This window comes from Coturnix japonica, chromosome 10, assembly GCF_001577835.2.
Source record: "Coturnix japonica isolate 7356 chromosome 10, Coturnix japonica 2.1, whole genome shotgun sequence".
In the NCBI taxonomy this organism is placed as follows: Eukaryota; Metazoa; Chordata; class Aves; order Galliformes; family Phasianidae; genus Coturnix; species Coturnix japonica.
Window position 1 is genome coordinate 18,028,544 of NC_029525.1, and position 21,538 is coordinate 18,050,081.

The window sequence follows — 21,538 nt, forward strand, 5'->3', positions numbered from 1 at the left end:
AAACATACCATCAAAGTCGGCCCGAAACGACCGTGGTTCTGCATGGGATCCGGGTCCGGGGAGGATCAGAGCTCAGCCCTGTGCTGGGGCAGCTCAGGCACTGATGGAGAGCAGTTCCCCACCCCTCACCCCATCCCTGTGCCCTGATACAAAGATGTCACTTACCGGGATCTGCGAGCCTGAGCACAGTAGGTGCACTGAGTTAACTCGGGGTGAATGTGTGCTACGTGCGAAGGCAGCGGGCAGGGAGTGTGTGCTGCTGTGCTGTGGGGCAGGGGCAGCTGAGCACCACAGTGTCACAGTGTCACAGCAGTGCTGGGCTGGGCTCTGCTCGGTGCTGAGCTGCAGGTGATGCTGTGCACTGAGCGGCCTTCAGCCAGCTCTAATGAGCTGCTCACTGCTCCCGGGACCGATGCGGTTCTGTGTCAGAGGGAATTACGCAGTGGCTCCTGTCCCCTCAGGTCTGTGTGGATGGAGGAGAGGCTGCTGCAGTGACTGTGGTGCTCGTGCTGTGTGTGCTGTGCCCCTTTTGTCCTAGTGGGAAGCAATGGCAGTGGAGCTGCTATCAGAGCTAATGAGCATCACCACATTCACTTGCACAAGGCAGCAGAGCCGCGCCGTGCCACACTGTGCCATACCATGCCATTCTGCACTGTTTGTCAGCACCCCAGTATTCCCCAGAGCAAAGCAGAGCTGCAAGATGTCAGAGGGCTCCAATCATGGCTTTGGGTTACAATTGCAGGAGTAACATCTGAGCTGTGATGGTGGTGATGCTGATAACGAATGGAAGGAGGCACCTGCAGGAGATCCTCCTGCCCCACTGCTCTCAGCTGGTTGTCCTGCACACCCAGGGGATGTGCCTGGTGTGAGTGAGCAGCTCCGAGGTGTTCTGCTGTATCAGAACTGCATTGATCAGGCAGGGGCTTTAAGGCTGTTTGCTGGGTGAAGGGAAAACAGAACTGCTCGGTGTGTTGGGGTTGCTGGGGTAGGTATCTCCATCTCAGTGCTACAGTGTTTGCTTGCAAACAATTGCAGTGCTACTGAATGTTTGCAAAAAAGTCACTGTGCTACAGAATGTTTGCAAACAACCACAAGACACTTCTCCCTGGCCAATGCTATTCCCCATGGCAAACCACCTGAGCAGATGGGCAGCTGTCCACCCACTCTGCTGCAGCAGGTTGGTTTGGTTGGATGCACAGAGTGTCCTTGTCCCACTACAGTGCCCAGATTTACAAGGAGGAAGGCAATCCCAGGCTGTGCTCACATGGTTATGATACCTGAAGCATACCAGGTAGCTTTGTCCTTTTCCTCCTCCTATCATCATCACCACCACATACAGGAGCTACAGCAGTGCCACCAATGCCCCCTGTGTGCCCACGGCCCCATGCTCTGTCCTGGTGCCTTCAGAGCAATGAGGCACAGCACAGGGCTGGCTCTGCCCTGGTATTAATAGTTAATCATCCCGCTCTGCTCGTGAGAGCTTGTGGGCACGGGAGGGAGCTGCCAGCACGGCACACCACTTAACTCAGAGCTCTGTTTCTCTGTTTCTGGCTGCGCCCTCTGAGGAGCCGCACTCCAGGTTTTCCTGGAGAGCTCATAAGAGAGACAACAAAGGCACACATAGATGGGCTTGCAGTCACCACCGACAGCCACAGGAGCTGCTCCCAGAACTCTGCTTGGACGTAGTGGTGGCTCTGGCACTGCAACAGGAGCCCCATGTCCCCAAAACCAGAGGGATGCACAGAGGTCTGACCACAGCGCAGGGATGCAAGGCAGTGCTGCTCTGGGCTGGGGCACTGTGAGCCCCGACCTCTGTTTATGGCTCAGTGTAATCTCCTTTAATTTTAAAAACTGCTTTGCTTGTGATTCAAATCATCTGCCTCCACTCCCAGAGGCTGCTGTGACAACGCATTCCTCCACTTGATTGGAGAGCCCTTCAGCAGCTGCATTTTCTCCCCATGAAGGTGCTCCCAATGGTGGCCATGCCACCCCTTGCTCCCTGGTGAGGCACCCCTGAGCTCGGCAGCACTCCTGGTGCCGGGCACCTCCTGCAGCTCCACACCACACCCATCCCCTTCCTTGCCACCCCCAGGGACCCTCACAGGCGGTGGTGTGATGGCATTCAGCAGATGGCACCACTCACCCCCATGTCTGCGTGCACCCGGCTGCTCTGAGCCCCTCGCTGGGTCTCTGGGAAGCCGCTGCCTGCAGTGGGGTGGGGGTGGCAGCTCGACATGCTGCAGTCTGCAGGCACAGGCTGTGCATCCACATGGGCCATGTGATGGATGCTCACAACAGTGCACATCACCGAGGCATCGTCACTTGAGTCCCAAAAAGGGGATATGAGAAGCTTTGGAGACTGTCTCCCTCCATGTGCCCCCAGCAGCTCCCAGGTGCTGTGCTGCATCTGCTGGGGCTGCAGCCAGTGTAACCTTGGTGGGAGCACGGGCACGTCCACGGACATCCGTGTGACATACAGCAATGTGACACGTTTGCACATGATGTCACACTTGTACCAAAATACCCATTCCTGTCCCCTGAGATCTGTGTGCAGCCACACTGAATCTGGGGCAGCTGCGCCCGCTCTGCCCCGGGCGGTGCATTTTGCATTTCCATATTGCCATGCAGCTCCCGCTGTGCTCATCCCAGCAGCGAGGGGAGGACAGAGGAGCTCCAGCTTTGCGGTGCCCACAACTGCTGGCCATGAGTGGGGCCGTGTGTGGGCACCAGAGGGTTTGGGCAGCACAGTGATGGGTGTCTGTCTGCACTGTGTTGTGTTTCATTGCCCACTCGGTCATGGCACCGGCTGCTGCTGCAGTGAGTGTGGGCAGGGTGGGAGAGCTGCACATGTCCCCCATGTTCCCTGGTTTGCAGTGAGCTCTTTGGTCCTGGTCTTCACCCCAAATCCATCCCCGCTGGCCCCCAGCTCCCCATCCCTCCTGGCCCCGTGGGGCTGTGCTGCCCACGTGTTCTGCACTGTGTGCATCCATCCCTCTCCATTGGCGCCTTTACAAACCCTGTGCGAGGTCACCTTATGTGACAAAGGACATCAGCACTTCAGCAGAAGGCACCAAAATTATCTTGAAGGCTCATCCAGACGCCGGGCTGTGACGGGGCGCTCCGTCAGCACGCGGTGCAGGGACGCTGTGTGCTCAGGCATATTGCTAATTCATGAGGTGGAGGTGTAAGGAGGAGGAGGAGGAGGGCAGCCCCCAACCCCAGCACACGGTGCAGCACGAGGCGGTGCTGCAGGGGAAGGGGATGGATGGATTGTGGTGCATTCTGGGCAGAGAGAATGGAGGGACAATGATTAATTGCACGAGGCCTAAAGAGCAGATGGAAATGCTGCCTTCCAAATCCTTCCCTCTGTGCTTATTGTGCTGCTGTGAATTGAGGCGGCCTTTTTCTGCTTTTTGGGACTCTGCTGCCTGCGGTGCCCAGCTGTGCTGAGCGGGTCTGGCTCAGATGTGCCAGTGCTGGGCACGTGTAGCTGGGAGGTGCTTTGCTCCTCCGTCTGCACACAGCTGGCTGCCCATCCCCACGGATGCACAGGGGCAGCTGATGGTATGTGTGCTGTCAGAGGTGGCCTTTCTCTGCATTAAAACCACATGGACAGGTTGTGAGGGCAGAGCACTCCTGCTGCTCGCTGCAACACCATGGGGTGCAGAGTGATGCCATGGGGTGCCATGCAGTGCCATGGCGCACAGTGTGATGCCATGGGGTGCAGTGTGATGCCATGGGGTGCAGTGTGACGCAGTGCAACATGGTGTGACGTGGTGCAATGTGATGTGGTGCAGCGTGATGCAATAGGATGCAGTGCAGTGCCCTGTGATGCAGTGCAATGCAATGCGTACTGCCCAGCCCCTGCATGCACATCGGTGACTTTTCTGTGCCTCGTGATACTTGGAAGGTGCAGCCCCTTAGCCCACACAGATGATACCATTTGCATATGAAAACTCCATTTTGTGCTTTATTTTCATCTCCTAAAGGGGGGGAATAGAGGTGCAGCAAGCAGGGCTCTGGCAGCAGGCAGAGCACATTGGTGTGCCCGCAGCCACATACAGGGCTATGCAGAAGCATTAAATATCAGTAATAATGAAATACTGAGGGATGCTGCTGGTAGCACTAACGTGGTTCCATCGCGGACCAATGGTTTTCAGCATCCATCCCTGTTGGACGGGCTCCCGCGGTGGAGCAGAGCAGGGAAGGTGATTAATAGCGATGTGCGCTGCTGCTGGGTGCAGAGGGCTGCTGAGGACGGAGCAGAACAGCCTTAACAGACTGCTCGGCGTGCCGCTATTGCTGGGGGCCATATGCTACACTGCGTGTAAATAATCAGCAGATATTGTCGCCTCAGCTGCCGGAGCGCAGCGCTGTGTCTGCGTGCTGGCAGGGGCACAGAGCACTGCAGCACTCAGCTCCCAGCAGCAGCGCTGCCCTGTGCACCCTGCATCTGCACCGCACTGCTGGGTGGGAGCTGCTGCGAGCTCCTGCAGGACTCTGTTGGCTGCTGAGTCACAGCATCTGTGACTGGGGAGCGGGAGCTGGGGTTGTGCAGGGTCACACTCTGTGCTGTGGGTTCAGGGTCCCGTGTGAGGTTGTTCCCATCTCTGTGCTGTCAGACGTGGGCTGGGCTTCCTCTGCTGGTGCCAGAGCCTTTGCTCTAACCATGACCCCAAAGAACAACCCCCAAACTGTGCTCCACAAGCTTTAACAAATCCCTTTTAGCACAAATAAACAATGATGTGCTTCAGTCCTGCTGGATTTTATCCTGCGTGTTGCAGTCCTGGCAGGGGAAAGCCCTTGGCTGCTCCCTGCTGTCAGACCTCCTGGTAACACCCCCCAGCGCCCCCATCTCTGCAGCCTCCCCTTCTGCCCCCCAGCAGCAGCACTTTGTACCCTAATGAAGGAGGCACGTGCTCCCCGTCCCCAGGTGCAGGCACTCCATCTGGCAGGGAGAAATGCTTCTTTTCCATGTGGGTTCAGCCTACCCAGCAGGGCTGGCAGCTCACTGGGTGCTGCTCTGTGCCTGCAGACCTCATGGCAGTGCAGGGCCTGGAGATGAGGAATGGGGTCAGTCCCATTTCTGGAGAGCCCCACTGGGAATCCAGTTTGCAGTGCTGTGTTGGGTTTGTACCCTTCTAATTTTCAGTCAAAATGCCATGCAACAGCAGGTTAGATGTCTCATGGGAGTATACATATATTAAATGAATGCTTTTGTCTTTATTGACCACTTTTTAAAGCTCATCATAAAAAAAGATCCAACAGGGTGCATCTCTCTGCAGCACGGTTGCGTTGGTCTCCCAGCAGTGGGATCAGCGCTGCCTTTGTTTCCCTGTGGGCAGAGCTCACCTGGAAGGATGCTGACGTTGGGTTGGTTTGGGCTGAAGTGTTGCTTTCCTTTGGGCTTTCAGAGCTTCCCTTTGTGGAGGTATCACTCACAGTCCCTGAGCCATTCTATGGCTCTATGAAGTGGGTTTCTGGCTGTAAGGGGAACAGTACAGACCTGAAGAGAGAAACAATTCCCGTCCCCACAAAACCATGATGTAAATCCTAACCAGTCAGCTCCTCCTGAACACAAAGGTTTGAACTCCATTATCCAGCACAGAGCAGCAAGCCAGGTCCCTGCCCTGCAGCTCCACAGGGCAACAAGCTAATTAGGCATTGATAATTATTGCAGATTTGGTCACCTTGAATTCTGTGACCGGGATGAGGAACATGCAGGGAAAAGCCATGAAAAGGAGGGGATGCAGTGAGCAGGAGGGGATGCAGTTACTCCAGACCTTTCCCCCTGTGCAGCTCTGTGAGGTCAGACCCAGCACAGTGCCCCATATTGTGCCCCACCTGCTCAGCTCCAAACGGGCTCAGTGCAGGAGCAGCTGTGAGCACTGCTGCCCCACAGCGCGCTCAGCCCACCCCAGCCTGACTCAGGATAATTATGCTTAATATCAATTTTATGCGGCAATATATTGTTTTAATTTCATGACTGTGCAACCTGTGATAGGCAGTGCTTCCCGCTCGGCTCTGGGGGATACAGCAGCTCCCGGAGGCGGCATTTATTAAAATCTTCTTTGTCCGTATTTCATGTTTATTGCTGCCATCTTTAATTAAGGAGGTAAATATGGCTGATGCGGGCTGCAGGGCCTCGTTAATGTGAGTAATTGGGGCTGTGCGGGGTGCCCGGAGCAGGGCTGTGCCCGGGAGCTGCAGGCATGTGAAGTGAGCAGCAAGCTCCTTTGGAGAGCGGATTCTTCTGCACAACCAGGAGGGCAGTGGCAGCCTGGGGTGCTCCTACACCTGGGGATGGAGCCTTTGTTTGGCTCTGAGTGCCTTCAGCCCCCAGCACACACTGCTGCCTCCAGTGCTATGCAGCATTGTGGCTCAGGGAGATGTGCGGGCTGCTGGGGCTGCTCAGGTTGCTGGGTTGCCTTGCTCAGGCTGCCTGGGCTGCTGGTGCTGCTCCCAGCCCTTCAGCCCATGTCAGGGCAGAGCTTTGTCCTGCCCACAGCCATGTGTTTGCCACCAGCCAGCAGAGCACTGCAGGAGAAAGGGAAGCCAGTTGATGTCCCATTCCAAGCACTGGGCTCGGTGCTGTGCCCAAAGCAGACCCAGCAGCACCTGCAGTGAGGAATGGTTTCATCACGCTTCCTTTCATTGCTGTGTTTGAGAAGACAACTAATCTCTGAATCCAGGTGTTTTACTGTGTTCCAGACCTTCTCAAAGCCCGTTTCATTGAGACCTCCATTCAAATTACTGGTTTGAACCTCACGCTTTGCATGCAAACAGCAGTACCTAATTGTAGGTTTGCTCATAATTGCAGGAGCTCTGAAATGCACCGCGCTGCTCCTTATTCATGTGGTTGTTTGTTGTGGAGCAAATCAGATTAATTTATATTCCAGTAATACTTCAAGTGCACGTTTCCATAGGAGTGCATGGAGGTGGAACCTTTAGGGAGCCCTCTGGTACTGCAAGGAGTGCTCTGAGGCCCCCAGCCTTGATTCATTGCCATGGAGATCAGACCCTGGTGTGCACCAGGGCTGCAGAGTGGGGCCAGCACTGGAGTGACCTCAGTGTGTTGGGCTTTGGGGGGCGGAGAACCAGTTCCCAAATAACAACATCCCACAACTCCGCGAGGTCGAAGGCTGCTGGAGCAAATGTGCGCCTCATTTATTGGAGGATCTTTATTTCTCCCCATCAGCAGCTGTTTGCAGCTGAAAGGAGGAGGGCTCTCTGTTCCCAGGGAGCTGTGGAGGGCAATACTTGGCCCCCAGAGCAGGAGTTGGGACCCCAGGGGCACTCCTCAGCCTGGATGTGATTGGATCTGACCATGTGGGCACAGAGCTTTGTTTCTGTCACTATTTTTGTTTCTACTCCCGGGCCTGTGCTTTAACATAACCTCAGGAACCCACACAGAGAGCGACAGCTCCCTCTCCTTCATCTCACACTGCTGAAGGGGCTGAGATTACAGTGGTTCCCCTATTGAGGGTTGGCATGGCTCCCCACCTGAGGTCCCAGGGGACTCAGGCACTGCTGTGTAGGGTCGTTCCGAGGGAACTCACATGGGCTGTGCCTGATGGCAGCGCTCCTGCTGAGCCAGAGCCCTGCGGGGTGTATCCTGGTGGGCGCAGGGAGCTGCCATGTGGTCAGGGGAGCAGAGCAGAGCTATGGATTTATCACGGGGCTGTTGCAAGCACAGTGGTGCAGCACTTGGTGCTGAGCCATTCAGCTCATGTCAGCTTCAATCAGGCCCTGCATTGGAAGTCTCCTATTAAGCTGTGCAGTGCTCACCTGCTGTGCGTGGCTTTGGGGTGAGCACTGTGGGGGATGTGCTGCGTGGCACGTGGGGCTGCTCAGGGTGGGAGCAAGCTGAGGTGGGACAGTGGCACTGAGTGTGCACACTGACCGTGTCTCCGTGGCTTCGAGGCAGGGCCACGTTACCACTGGATGCACCATAAAATGGGAGAATGCCGCCTTTAAGCTTTCAGAGCTGCAGTGACTGCTGGTCGTGCAGACATGTCACAGCAGCAGCTGGCAGCAGGTCCCCGTGCACCTCTGCCTGTTGCTGGCAGTGGGCAGATGCCTGGGACGTGGCAGCTGCCTCCGTGCTCCTTTCCCACCCACCGCAGCTCTGTGGCTGCTGCCGGCTCCAGCTCGAGGTGCAGCTCTGCAATGTGCCGTGCCCTCCCTTTCCATGCTGGGCTTTATCCCATGTTTTGCCTCCCCTCATCCCGAGCCGTGCCCTTGGCTGCGCTGCCATGGCAAGGGCTGACAGCAGCCCAAGTCCTCCCTCCCCCAGCCCAGCAGTGCCGCTCTGCTGTGCCGCTGCCGCTCCTCTTTTGTGCAAATGCAGCACGAGCACTCCTCTAAATGTCAGCCCGCCCCGCTGCTGTCTCTCATCTCTAAACGCAACGCTTTGTCAAACGTTTTGTTGTCGATTGGAGCTGAGGATCCTTTATTCCGTCGCTTTTTGATATGGAAAGTAAACAAGGGCACTGCGTGAAGGTAGCGCAGTAGCGCGCACCGGTCCCGCTGTGCCGAGTCGGCTCCGTCCCCTCCTCAGCTGCTGTCTGAGCCCACACACCCAGCGCTCGGCGTCGTGGTGCCCGCGGTACGAGTGGAATTAGATGATTGTAGATAGGGATGAAAGAAATAGAGCGCCTGCGATGCTGGCAGCACGGATTATACGCGCTGGGGGATGGGATGGCGCTTCTGCTGCGTTCTGTTTGCTCTTCTGCTGCGCGGCCCCATTGCAGCAGGAGGGGCGGCCCCGGGGCCGTGCTGCCCTCCCCCCAGGCTGGAAAATGCAGGAAAAGTGCTTTTCGTTCCAGTTCTCCGACGGCGTCCCGTGGAACATCCCTCCCGCTGATGCCAACCCAGAGTCTGCTCGGGTGCGGGGCTGTGTCGCTGTGTCTGCGCTCCGCTCCCGGCACCATCCGGCTCCCAGTGGGTTCGCGGTGAGGAGCAGCGTCCAGGCGGGGACCTCAGCGCTGCCCCCTCCCGAGGGCTGCAGCCCCCGATGTGCGCTGTGAGCACAGCGCTGCTCCGCGGCCCGCAGGCGCTGTCGGGGAGATGTCGGCCCGCATCACCATTCCCCACATCACGCTCCTAAGAAAATGCTTTTTGCCCTCTTAGGTTAATCTGAAAAGGTCACATGTGACGTTGGCATGTGACTGCTGCCTGGAAGGACCGAGATCTTTTTTGAGCTTTCCTTTAAGGAAAGCACTGCCTGCCCACAGTGCCATCTCCTCACTGTGCCCTGCCAGCACTGCACGTGCTCTTACATCCATAGAACCATGGAACCACGGAATCATAGAATCTTCTCCTGCTTTGTCCAGCACGATGCCAGTGGTGCATCAAACTGACCCTGAGCTGCGTGGGACTGTGAAGGATGGAGACAAAGCAAGGCCAATGCGGGGCCCGTTGGCTCCTCCATGGTCAATGCTTGGGCTGTGTGATGCATTTAGCACCCAGAGCTCAGTGCTCTGCACACCAGGTGTATGCCAGCAGCACTGTGCCTGGCTCTGGGCAGGTGAAGGGGCTGGCACTTAACGCCTGCTTGGGCACTAAGGAGGAGAGGAGAGTCGGGTCTGGCTGCAGTGGTGCTAGTCATGGTTAGCATCATGCTGAGGGCAGAGGGCTGCAGGACCGGGGCAGGTGGAGGGAGCTGACACACCGTTCTCCTTCCACAGTGCCCGGCACATGGGCTGAAATTGATTTCACAATGTTAGAGGTAAAATAACACTGTCATCAGAAAGATTTGCATCACGTGTTGCTGGTGTCCGTGTGGTGCCTCCTGCCAACAGCAGCGTTGGATTTATGGAAGTTTTCACTGCCTGCCCTAGATTAGTGGGGATGGTTTATGTCTTAAATTGCCCTCCTCCATTTCCCTGGGAAATCACCTCTGGGGAGGATTAACAGCCCTGCAGTGAAGTGATACCGTGGTTATAAAAATGCCACCTTCCTTGGTGCCCAGGAGCAGTGCAGTGTCTCTGAGGGCAGAGATCTCCCGGGGCTCAGTAAATCAGAGCCCGTTCTCATGTCAGTCCCTGACTGCAGCCCTCTGAGGAGCCCAGGCAGCTCATTTCATACCACTCTGAGCTGAGTTCCTGCCGCGCCGCGGCCAAGAGCTGTGAGCTGCTGTGGGTCCGTGTGGGTCACAGCGCTGTGTTCAGCTGCGTCTGAGCCGCGCTCAGCCCGGGGCAGCAGGAGGCGCTGGGTTGTGCCGGCGCTGCAGCCGCTGCTCCCACCGCGCTCCGCTTTCACGGCCTGTAAATATTTATGACCCGTTTACACGTTTCTTTCTTCCCTCCTGTGAGCGTTTTGCTGCGTTCAGCTGCTGGAAGGAAAGCGAGCTTCTCCTCGGGGCTGTTGCCAGGAAAACCAAAGGTGCTTTCCTGGAGCTGAGCAGCACGCGCGGCTCCTGGCTTTGGTTCCTCTCTTGTCTTGCTGTTCCTGCCCTGCAGCAGCAATGTGAGCGGTGCTGTTGGCTGCAAAGAGCTCTGCTCAGCAGTGGGGTTCTGCAGCAATCTGCAGCCCATGGCCACAGCATTAGGGGTGCTTTGGTGGAGCTGCTCTGCACTGGAGCAGGAGTCCAGGCTTAGCATGGACCACTCGGCACCTCATTGTACCTTCAGACCTCAGGGTACCTGCGAGGGGTCTCTGAGATCCAGTTGCTGCTCCCTTGAGGTGGGAGCTGCAGTGATGCAGTTGTCCATGGGTTTGTCCCATGCGCTGCAAGCAGGACTCGCTTCCTTGCAGTCCTTGCAGTCCTGATGATCAGCTGGATGCTGTGAGTCTGCTCCTCGCACACACCGCCATCCGCTGCACCAGCAGCGCTCTGTGCGCCCATGGAAGAGGAGTGCCAACTTAAACAAGAGCAAACATGGAGCCGCTCCAAGCTCACATGAATGAAAACATGAGCTTGAACGATGGGAGAAGGCAATTTGCTTTTATGGAGAGAGGTTTTCAGTGCTTCTGAATTACAGAAGTTCTGAATTTAATTCATGAAGGTTGCACAGCAGCGCAGTGGCACAGTGCAAGGGGAGGCTGTCTGTCACCAGATCCCTGTGTGTGCTTTGCTCCAGGGCTGGAGAATAAGTGGGGCTTTGCAGAACGTGGCCTGGTTTCCGTATCCCCACATCCAGGTGCTGTGATGAGGGCACGGCCGGGCTGTGCCATGGGGGCCCTGGAGCTGAGCATCCCTGTGCTGTGCCACATCTGTGCTCCTCCACTGCAGCTGGGCATTGGGTGGCTGCAGAACAAGCACCCACCTCCTGCAGGGCCGTGGGGCAGCCCGGCACCCTCCATGGCTGCTTAGGGGAGGAAAACTTCCCCTGCATGTAACCCACGATAAATATTTGAATGGCGTTAAATTCCCTATTCTGGCAAAAGCCCTCGTCGTGCTCATCCCTAATTGTGACTCACTGATGAATGTTTTGCTGTGAGAAACAGCAGCAGATGGCCCTGTGGGGGGGGGAACTGGGGGGGGGGACAGTGGGGGCCACTGCAGCTGCACTGAGCACAGCACGGCACTGCCCTGCCCCCACAGCACTGCTCTGTGCCTATAGCACTGCCCTATAGCACTGCTTGCCCCTATGGCACTGCCCTGCTCCTGTAGCGCTGCCCTGCTCCCATGTGTTAGCAAACTCCCATAGTAAGTCCTGGGGACAGAACTGCCCGTGTGGCCGCCTGCTGTAAGGATGCTTCCAGCCTGTGGGGTTTTTGCCCACTTTCTCCCTGTGCTGCAGTTCTGATGAGGTTCCAGCTTACTGTGCAGGCTGAGCTGCCCGGAGCCCCCCCCCTGTCTGCAGGCTGAACGCTGACTCCATCTGAGGGACAGTAAATCCCAGCCCCACGCAGCACAATGCAGGATGTTGAAAATGAAGCACTTAAAGCACAAATTGCCATCAAATTGCTCAGCGAAAATCCCCTCGTGCTGCAGTGGAGCCGTGGTTCTTTGATCTCTCCCGGCTCAGCTGCTGCCGCCAAAGAGATTTAAGCTCCGACTTCACTTTTTAGAACAGACTTTTCTTGACAGTTTCCTTTTAAGAAATAATCTCCCCCTAAGCTGTGGAGCAGAAGGGCTGCCGGCCCCACAGCTCGGCTCCAGCGCTGCAGGAAGGCTGTGCTATTTGCTCCCTAAGTCTGGCACTTAATCCCTGGAGCGGGCACTGCCGTGGGCTGTAGGGTTGTGCAAGGAGCTGTGCACCCCCAGCACTAAGTGTGCCCGTGTTGGCTGGGCACGGGGCTGTGCTCACTGACTGAGCTGTGCAGTTTCCTGGTTGCTGTGCCATACAGCTTTGTGCAATTTACAACACGAGGAAGTGTAACCTGTTTGGGATGCTGGAAGGAGCAATTACATGGCATAAAGCTGTGGCATGCAGTGATGCACGGAGCAGGGCACTGTGCACAGCTCCGGCAGAAGGAAGGGGGGAGCTCAGGTTGGGCTCAGCCAGCAGAAGTTCCTTCTCCAGAAGGGCTGTGAAGCAGCAGCACAGGCTGTGCAGGGGGCAGGGGGTCACCATCCCCGAGCTGTGGGGCTGTGGCTCTGTGCAACACACTTAAGGGGGCATGGAGGAATGGGTTGGGCTGAATCTGAGGGTCTCAGAGATCTTCTCCAGCCTCAGAGACTCAGTGATTCTGTAGTCAGGCTCCAGGGCTGGTGCTGAGCTGGGCAGCAGGAGGGAAGGAGCCAGCACTGCTCATTGGAGATGAGCTGCTATTATTAACTCATTTCATTTTAGCTGCGTGACCCTAATTTTGGCTGAGGAGCTTAGAAAAATGAAGAAGGGAAGGTTACTTTAATCTTCTTAAACTTCTGAGATTTCATGCTTGCTGCTTTTCGGCCCATGTCTTTCTGGAGCTCTGCTGTTCCCATTACCCCCCCAGGTGCTCTCACAGTGCTGGCTCTCAGCAAGTCCCGAGGGGCTCATCCTTGCACTGGGAGCACCAGGCTGGGTTGGCACCCACGGGGCCTCGTGTGCCCCAGACCTGTTCCTGCAGCACGAGCTGCTGAGTGCAGCTTTGGTGTGCTGAGGTGACGGAAGCCCAAGTACCTGCAGGGATGCCCCATTGATGGGCCATGTGCCACAGAGCACTGCTGCCAGCCTGAGTGTGCTCGGTTTGTTGTCTGAACTCCTCTGAATTGAGAAGAAAAGGACTGAGCACAGCTCGGGAGCAGGGAGCTGCCTGGCTCTGGTGGCAGCATCACCATCCTGCAGCAGCCCTGCAGCAATGTCAGCTCTTTAACTGCACCAGAAGCTTAAGGCAGAAGCAACAAACGCTCAGGTGTGGGCACTGGTGGCACTGAGTTGGCTGCTGTCGTGCTGCTGGGCCGGCATAAACCCTCCTTTGTAAGAACACACAGAGATCAAACCGGAATGCTTAAGCTGCTATTACGCAACAGACAGCTCTTTCAAGTTCTGATTTGCAAAGACAGCTCAGATAATTTCCTGAAAGACAGACTCATAATGATTAATTTAGAATATGTTTAATTCAAGTTAGAGAGATCAAAGAGGAAGCCTTTCCCCCCGTAATGCCGTTTGCATTCACACACTGTTGGTGGATGGAGGGCTGCTGCCTGGCGCTCCGTGTGGCTCTTTGTGTCAGTGCTGCACACCCTAGTGCCAATCTGGGGCATGGGTATGGAAAGGAAGACATGGATCCTGCAAACAAAGGGCCTTGAGGCGTGCAGGGCATGATGCTGCGGGCATCGCTGCTCTGCTGCTCCATCCTGCCCCTCATAGAGGGCAAAAACATAAAGCAAAATGCAGAGCATGGGTTGCAGGTTGGGCACTGCGCCGTGCTGAGGCTCTGGGGATCAGCAGCTGCTCTAATGTGGGGATGTGGCAGTGGGGGATGTGACAGTGGGGATGTGACAGTGGGCATGGTGGGAAGGGGGGGGGCGCAATGGGGATCTGAGAGGCCTTTTCCAGCCTTAGTGACTCTGAGACTCTGTGTCCCCAGTCCCAGTCCCAGTCCCAGTGCTGTGGGCAGCGTGATGCTGAGTGCAGAGCTCTGCCTCTGCTCCTGGCTTTGGCTGATAGGACCCGTGGACACCCAAAGCACCCAGCCAGCAGCACCATGGTGTGGGGGCACAGTGTGGGTGGGTGCTGGGGCTCTGCTCTGTGAGCTAAAGTTACAGTGGGTGATCATAAATCAGACTGAAGGATGCTGGAGCAGTTACATCAGCGTAAGTGTGAGGGGGTTGTGCACAACACTGCACGGCTTTATGCTCTATATGGGCTGATCCCACTGTTGATGGACCAGCCCTCATCTGGGGCTGCATGGCCTCGGGGGTGCATAGGGCATCCTCATGTGGCTCTGCTGCATCCCCAGCCCGATGTGACAGGTTCAGTACCTTCATCTCCCTGCCTGCTTCCTTGGTCCAGTATCTCAGCTCCCCCAACCCCGCTGCGCTGCCAATGCCGTTCCTGTCTTGCAGAGAGATGCCAAGGGGCAGTACCTGTTTGACCTCCTGTGCCACCACCTGAACCTGCTGGAGAAGGACTACTTCGGCATCCGCTTTGTGGACCCCGACAAGCAGAGGGTGAGCGGCTCAGTGCGGTGTGACTGAGGCCCTATGTGGAGCACACAGCAGTATGGCTGCAGTCTGGTGCTGCACTGCATGCAGTGTGTGGCGCTGGGATGCTCTGTGCTGCTCCTGCTGCACCGTGTGCCCACCCCAGGCTGTGCAGTGCCCCCAGGGCTGCTCCCACCGCACACACTGCGGGCAGGGCTGGGCAGGGGATTGCCCCTGTGTGGGATTCTGGTTCCAGCAGTGTCCTGTTTGTGTCCCTGGTGGCAAACATTTGTTACAGAGCTGCTCCAATCCCTTCCTTTCTCATTTCAGCATTGGCTGGAGTTCACGAAGTCCGTTGTGAAGCAGATGAGGGGTAAGCATCGCTCCTGGTACAAGCAAAACACTGAGCAGTGTCTGCGTGGCAGTGCTTGGCACAGCTGGGTGCCCCCCATCCCCACAGCATATGGGGGGCACGAGGGCTGGTGTAGGCCACCCTGTGTGACCGGGGTGGGGGTGGGGTTGTGGTGCCCCATGGTTTGGTGCCGGGTTGGTGACAGTCCTGCTGTTCCTGCAGCCCAGCCGCCCTTCACCATGTGCTTCCGTGTCAAGTTCTACCCCACAGACCCTGCGGCACTGAAGGAGGAGATCACCAGGTGAGGGGGGGGTGTGGGGTGGGGCCCCAGGTTTGTGTTTGTGCTCAGCCCATGGGAAGGGCTATTTTGCCACCCAGCACGCAGCCCACCATGCACAGAGCCTGTGCTGCTGCTGCTCCTGCAGCACCCTCAGAGCAGAGCTGCACGCTGTGCACCCACCTCCTGCCCAGCACCTCTCCCCCCCTGCACTCCAGTGGGCACAGCAGGGTCTGCTGGCAAGATAGCTCCCTCCATGGTCTGCTTCATTACCTTACATGCTTATTATCTAAAAACAAGCTATTCGAGATGATCCAGGGATACAGTGGGTGCATGAATGACTGAGGAAATGGACCCTGGATCCAGAACTTGGGTCTTGTGGCTCAAAGGCACCGGCCCCCGTGGGCAGCGCTGTGAGGGGGGCTCAGCCTCAGCGCTGCTGGGGGTGGGATGTGCCCCCAGCTGCGGGTTGGGGCTGGCAGCGCCTCACACCCGGGCTGTGCGTTACACGCGTGTGTGGCTGGGACAGCCCCGCTCGGGCCACGCGAGCTGCACTTGGCCAACGGGCTGTGTGCTGTGTGCTGTCTGCAGGTATTTAGTCTTCCTGCAGATCAAAAGAGATCTCTACCACGGCCGCCTCCTCTGCAAGACCTCTGACGCCGCGCTGCTGGCCGCCTATATCCTTCAAGGTAATGCTTCCTGACAAGATAAATCTGCTTTTCGCTCTGAGTCCCGATTACATTATTTCACTTACAACAGATCACTGCACCTCGAATACAAATGTCACCCGGCAAAGGGCCGTACTGCGGGGCTGGGTCGGGACCGTGCCGTGCGGGCTGCAGCCCCTGCGACCGCCTGGGGGCACTGGGGCTGTGGGGTGGGCGGTGTGGGGCTCCGGGGGGGGTGTGGTTAATATGGCTGAGCCATGAGCCCTCCCGTGCCCTCAGCGGGGCCGCTCACCACTTGTGTCCCCCCCCAGCTGAGATCGGTGACTACGACCCCGGGAAGCACCCGGAGGGCTACAGCTCCAAGTTCCAGTTCTTCCCGAAGCACTCGGAGAAGCTGGAGAGGAAGATTGCGGAGATCCACAAATCGGAGCTGAGGTAAAGGCTCGGTGAGCGCTGGGACCCTCATGCTCGCCGTGCTCTGCCCTGCGCACAGCCCACCTCTCCCTTCTCCCTCCCGCAGCGGGCAGACACCGGCCACTTCTGAGCTGAACTTCCTAAGGAAGGCGCAGACCCTGGAGACCTACGGCGTGGACCCCCACCCCTGCAAGGTGAGCGCTCCTGGCAGCCAGCCCCGCACTGCTCCTTTTGGGCTGATACGCTGCAGAGGAGACCCACTGCCGTCCGTGGGGCTGGGAGTGCCACTGCATGGGGCAGCATCTGGGTGCCATAGAACCACTAAGGTTGGAAAAACCTCCCCCATTCCAACCGCAGCCCCACCACCACCACCACCATACCCATAACCAGGACAGCCCCCTCCCTGCCTGCACACCCACAGTGATGGAGCTTTCTGCTGGAAGCAGCTTTTATTGACTCTGACCCCACGCTGTGCTCCCCCAGACCCCCCCTGCACACAGAGGGATGCAGGGAGCAGAGCAGGAGGAGCTGGGCTGTGTAAATCCCCACTCACAGCCAACACGTGGGGAGAGCCACCCAGCATGGAGCTGGGCTGAGCAGGGTCACAGCAGCACAGGGCTGGGTGCTGGCACTGGGTAGGTACATGGGTGAGCGCTGCTGGTGCTGCTGATAGCTGGTGCTGGGGGAGCAGCTCCTGCACTGCTGTGCACTGATAGCTCTTATTGTGGGCAGTGTGTGCCCTGTGATACCCAGCAGTGGGGCTCACAGCGGGGTCACCCAGCAGTGGGGTCACCCAGCAGTGGGGTGGGGGCTCCCCAGGTGAGGCAGGGCCAGGTACTCCTGCCCACAGCACTCCTCATGCCCGTGGCTCAGCTCTGTGCTTTGCTTTGTGTGGGACAGGATTTGGGCTCTTTGTTCTCACCTGTTTACCCCAGGTGGATTGAAGTGAATTGTGATCCAGTCTTGGTGTGAACCTGACTTATTGTCTGCTCACATCCCGAGGATCCCTTCCTGCTCACCACACACCCCGTGCTGCTCCCACACTGTGTGCCTGGACGTGCTGTGGTTCCCCATCCCACAGCCGCCCTGCAACGCTGTCAGAGCCCAGCACAGCTCTGTGCTCTGCATGAGCCCCGATGCAGTTAATGAGTGCTTCCCCAGAGCCTGGTTGTTGTGATTAAGTGACTGCACTGCCCGGCTCTGTCCATGACACTAATTATGGGTTGTAAATGGCCGCGGTGCTGCCTGGCCACTCAAATGCTGAACAAGATTTTGCCATCATGCAGTTTAATTATTAGTGAAAGGGCTGGCCAGGCACGTAACCATCTTCACTGCTTGTTGCTCACTTGTGAATTGATGGGATCGATGACAGCGATATTGCACGCTGTGCGTTGTGCTGGGGGCAGTACATGGGGCTGCAGGGCTGTGGGGCTGGTGCATGCACAGTGCTGCAGTGCAGGGATCACGGCTGCAGCCCTTTGCCCTGGCCCCACCCTGGGTGCTGCTTTGCTGAGGAGCTGCTGTTCTCTTGCAGGACGTGTCGGGCAATGCAGCATTCCTGGCCTTCACGCCCTTTGGGTTCGTCGTCCTGCAGGGAAACAAGAGGGTGCACTTCATCAAGTGGTGAGCGGCCCCGCACTGACCCTGTGCCCTGCAGCTCAGTGTGATGGGGAGGGGGTAAGCGCCAATGGGGCCGGGCAGCCTCTAATAGCACATCCCTGCCCTTGTCCCTGCAGGAATGAGGTGACCAAAATGAAGTTTGAGGGGAAGACCTTCTACCTGTATGTGAGTCAGAAGGAGGTGAGTGTGTTTCCTTTTGGGGCTGCCCTGCCTGGCTGTGGCCATGCTCTTTGTGCTGCTGCCATCCCACAGTTCTGGTCCAACACTCTTCTTTCTGCTGCAGGAGAAGAAAATTGTCCTCACCTACTTTGCCCCAACACCCGAAGCCTGCAAGCACCTCTGGAAGTGTGGAATAGAGAACCAGGCCTTCTACAAGTGAGTGCAGGGATGTGCTTTGCTCTGTGCTCCCCATGGGTCACTCCTGGGCTCACCAGTGTGGGGCAGTGCAGCGCTGTGCCCCCCTGCCCACAGCTCTAGGGCTGCTCCCAGCCCAGCAGGCTCCAATTATGCAATTAGAATTAATTGGGCAGAGAGAGAGCCTTAACCTGGGTGGGGTTATGGGGTGGAGGGGCAGCAGGCAGTGCCAGCACTCAGCATGGGGCTGCGCTGGGTGCTCAGAGCCTTCCTTGGCACTGCCTGCCTTTGTGCTTCCTAATGAGTTTTATTCTAATCAGCGAGATGTGAGATAAAGTGTGTAATGTATCCTCTTTGGGAATTCCGCAATCAGCGGCTGCAATCAGCAGGTTTCACTCCTCATTATATGAACATGAAATGGAATTGCAATATTGCTTTACAAATCTTTTTCTGATTAATAATGTCAGCGCTGGGTCTGCCCGGTGTGTGGGGTGAGGGCTGCTGGCTGCTCCTGCCCCACGCAGAGAGGTGGGGAGATGGGGCTGTGCTGTGGGGTGGGGAGCTGGCAGAGCACACACACGGTACCCAGCCTTGTTCACTGGGATGTGTGCTGGGAGTTTCTTGTTCCCATGAGTGTGTGGCACTCACAGCCCATTGCCCTGCAGGTTGGAGAAGTCGAGCCAGGTCCGGACAGTGTCCAGCAGCAACCTGTTCTTCAAGGGGAGCCGCTTCCGATACAGGTAAATAAGGGGCAGATAAGGGGCAGATAACAGCCACTGCCAGCTGTTCTGGTGCAGGACAGCCACTGCAATGCCACCACCATGCATCCCCTATTCCCCAGCTGCCATTCCTCTCTCCTGCTCCAGAGATTCCATGATCACAGGGGCCGGGGGGAACTCCACAGGCTTTTCATGGCTTGGTTTGGTTTTTTTGAGGCCAAGGGATAAAACAATCATTGCATTCCTAAATTCTGCTCCCTGGAGAAGGCGCTGTGCATCTCTGCAGGGTGCAAGGCATCCCCAGCCATGGGGTGATGCCACCCCTGTGGGCAGTGCAGCGATGGGACCCCGGGCACGGAGGGCTGCCGTCCCTGTGCTCACACTGCTCTTCTTTCCACCTGCAGCGGCCGTGTTGCAAAAGAGGTGATGGAATCCAGTGCCAAGATCAAGCGGGAGCCGCCAGAGATCCACAGGTAAGGGCACCACAAACCTGGCACCGTGGGGCACAGGGGGCACCGTGCAGCCCCAGCAGGCGGCCCCTCACTGCTGCTCTCCCCCCAGGGCCGGGCTGGTGCCGAGCAGGAGCTGCCCCTCCATCACCCACGGCCCCCGGCTGAGCAGCGTGCCGCGCACCCGCAGGAGGGCTGTGCACATCTCCATCATGGAAGGTACGCACACGGGGCGGGCACACTCACCTGTGTGCATGGACATACAGAAAGCAGCTGCTGCTGCCTCTGCTCAGGGAGTGGGTAGCAAAGAGCTGACGCTGTGTGGCAGTTCCGGCTCAGGGCAATGGGGCTCCAGGGCTGACGTGAACAGGACCTGGATTTTAATGCTGCCATGATGATGCCTCGCCAGGAATGGGTGCACACGTCAGAGCTGTTCATGTCACTGCAGTGCAGCGCCTCCTGCATCCCCTGCTCTGCCACCTCCCATGAATCCCCCCCACAGCCGCAGGTTTGAGCTGCTTTGGGTGCTCAGCACAGCTGCACATGTGCTCACATTGGGTGTCCCTTTGTCTCCATGCATTTGGGGTCATTGAGGTGCTACTGGAACCTTGTGCTGTTGGGCTGCCCTGCGGTGCCATCCACATGCAGCCTGGGACCCCACAGTGCTCACAGGTTAGGGGACCTCGTGAGGACCTCCTGTGCCCATGGGAGCTCAAGGCTGGTTGGGGGCCGAGCTTTGGGGCCTGATAACAGGACCATCCCCTCCCCCCCAGCACCTCCCCCCAGATACTGTTACAGGATAGGGTGGCACGCAGCCCCACACATCCATCACTGTGCTCGGCACGGTGCCCATAGCTGCTTTATGTCACCGTCACCTCGCTGATAGCTGTGACACCACAGGAGCCCAAAATAGTCCCGTGGGGCCACCAGTGTGCCACTGCTGGTGGGTCTGTGTCCCTGTGCTGCCGTCCCCACGCCATGGGGAAGTGCCTGGTGAAGATCACCACCCGGGTCAGCGTGCAGCTGCGCTTCATCAACCACTGCTGCCGCGCGGTGCGGGTGCGGGTGCTGGCGTTGGGGCCGCGGCTGCTGGCACGTGCCCTGGGGGCTCTGCCCCTGCTGCCCGCTGCCCCCGGCCCCAGCGCCAGCCCCCACGCTCCGGGTGGGCACGCAGCAGGTGAGGCCGGGGGGGTAGGGGGGGGTCCTGTGACAGCAGCCCCAGGGGGTGAGGGATGTGGGGTTGGGGTACAGGGAGCGCTGGGTGCCCCCCCAGCGGGATGTCATTACCATTGACCCCTCTGTTTGGGGCTGGGCCCCGTGTTCCCTACATTTCTCAGCTCATGGAGGTGGGGGTGGCAGCACGGGTTGGCTGTCACTGCCCTCCCCATTGGGGATAGGGGGGATGGCTGTCAGTGCCCTGAGCCGTGTGAAGCAGCTGTCGGGGTGTGAATGTGTTTGTCTGTGCCCGCACTGCGCTGCTAAGCCCCGCACTATGCCCTGTGCTATGCCCACAGCTCCGTGCTAAGCCCCAGGCTATGCCCCCCACTATGCCTGCAGCCCCGTGCTAAGCTCCCTGCTAAGCCCCTTGCTATGTCCTGTGCTATGCTGTGTGCTATGCCATGTGCTATGCCCCTGCTGTGCCCACAGCCCTACAGGCATCCGGCAGCACTGCAAGCAGGAGGTGGCAGAGTATGGGAATGTACTGGGGCAGCACCCATAGTACAGCGCTGGGGCCCTGTGCCCCCTCCCCATCCCATCCCCCCCAGGAAATGTCCCTGAGCTGCAGCTTGCTGCTGCTGCCCAACCCCTGCTGCGCTTTTACAGCAGCTGTGGGGGGAGGTGGGGATTTGTTTTTTCCTGTTAGTGGGTAGAAGGGCCCCCCTTGCCCTGCCTGCAGCCTTCAGCCCTAAAGGGCAGCTCAGGCTCAGCTGTAACCTGAGCAGGGCTGGGCACACAGCCGTGTTTGCAGCCATTTCTGCTGCTGGAAAGCAGGGCTGGGTCACACAGTTACAGGTGCCAACTGCCCCAGCCCTGAGCTGCACACAGCTGTGCGTGCAGGGGGCTGTGAGGGCTCCTCCCACCCAACCGTATCTGATTCTATCATATGATTTATGGTGAGATGGAATGGAATGGAAAATGATGGCATGCAGAAGGATGGAATGGG

General features: G+C 57.9%; 1 protein-coding gene across 4 annotated transcripts in view; it reads left to right on the forward strand.

Annotated features, from left to right (window-relative positions):
- FRMD5 (FERM domain containing 5) overlaps window positions 1-21,538 on the forward strand; it is a 38,081-nt gene that overhangs the window by 15,059 nt on the left and 1,484 nt on the right. For all 4 annotated transcript variants that reach the window (XM_015873445.2, XM_015873447.2, XM_015873448.2 and 1 more), the window contains exons 2-13: window positions 14,444-14,548; window positions 14,852-14,894; window positions 15,096-15,174; window positions 15,742-15,839; window positions 16,130-16,253; window positions 16,339-16,426; window positions 17,767-17,855; window positions 17,969-18,032; window positions 18,136-18,227; window positions 18,872-18,946; window positions 19,330-19,398; window positions 19,487-19,593. In XM_015873445.2, coding sequence (XP_015728931.1) covers window positions 14,444-14,548; window positions 14,852-14,894; window positions 15,096-15,174; window positions 15,742-15,839; window positions 16,130-16,253; window positions 16,339-16,426; window positions 17,767-17,855; window positions 17,969-18,032; window positions 18,136-18,227; window positions 18,872-18,946; window positions 19,330-19,398; window positions 19,487-19,593 — 1,033 coding nt within the window. The remainder of the gene's footprint in view (window positions 1-14,443; window positions 14,549-14,851; window positions 14,895-15,095; window positions 15,175-15,741; window positions 15,840-16,129; window positions 16,254-16,338; window positions 16,427-17,766; window positions 17,856-17,968; window positions 18,033-18,135; window positions 18,228-18,871; window positions 18,947-19,329; window positions 19,399-19,486; window positions 19,594-21,538) is intronic.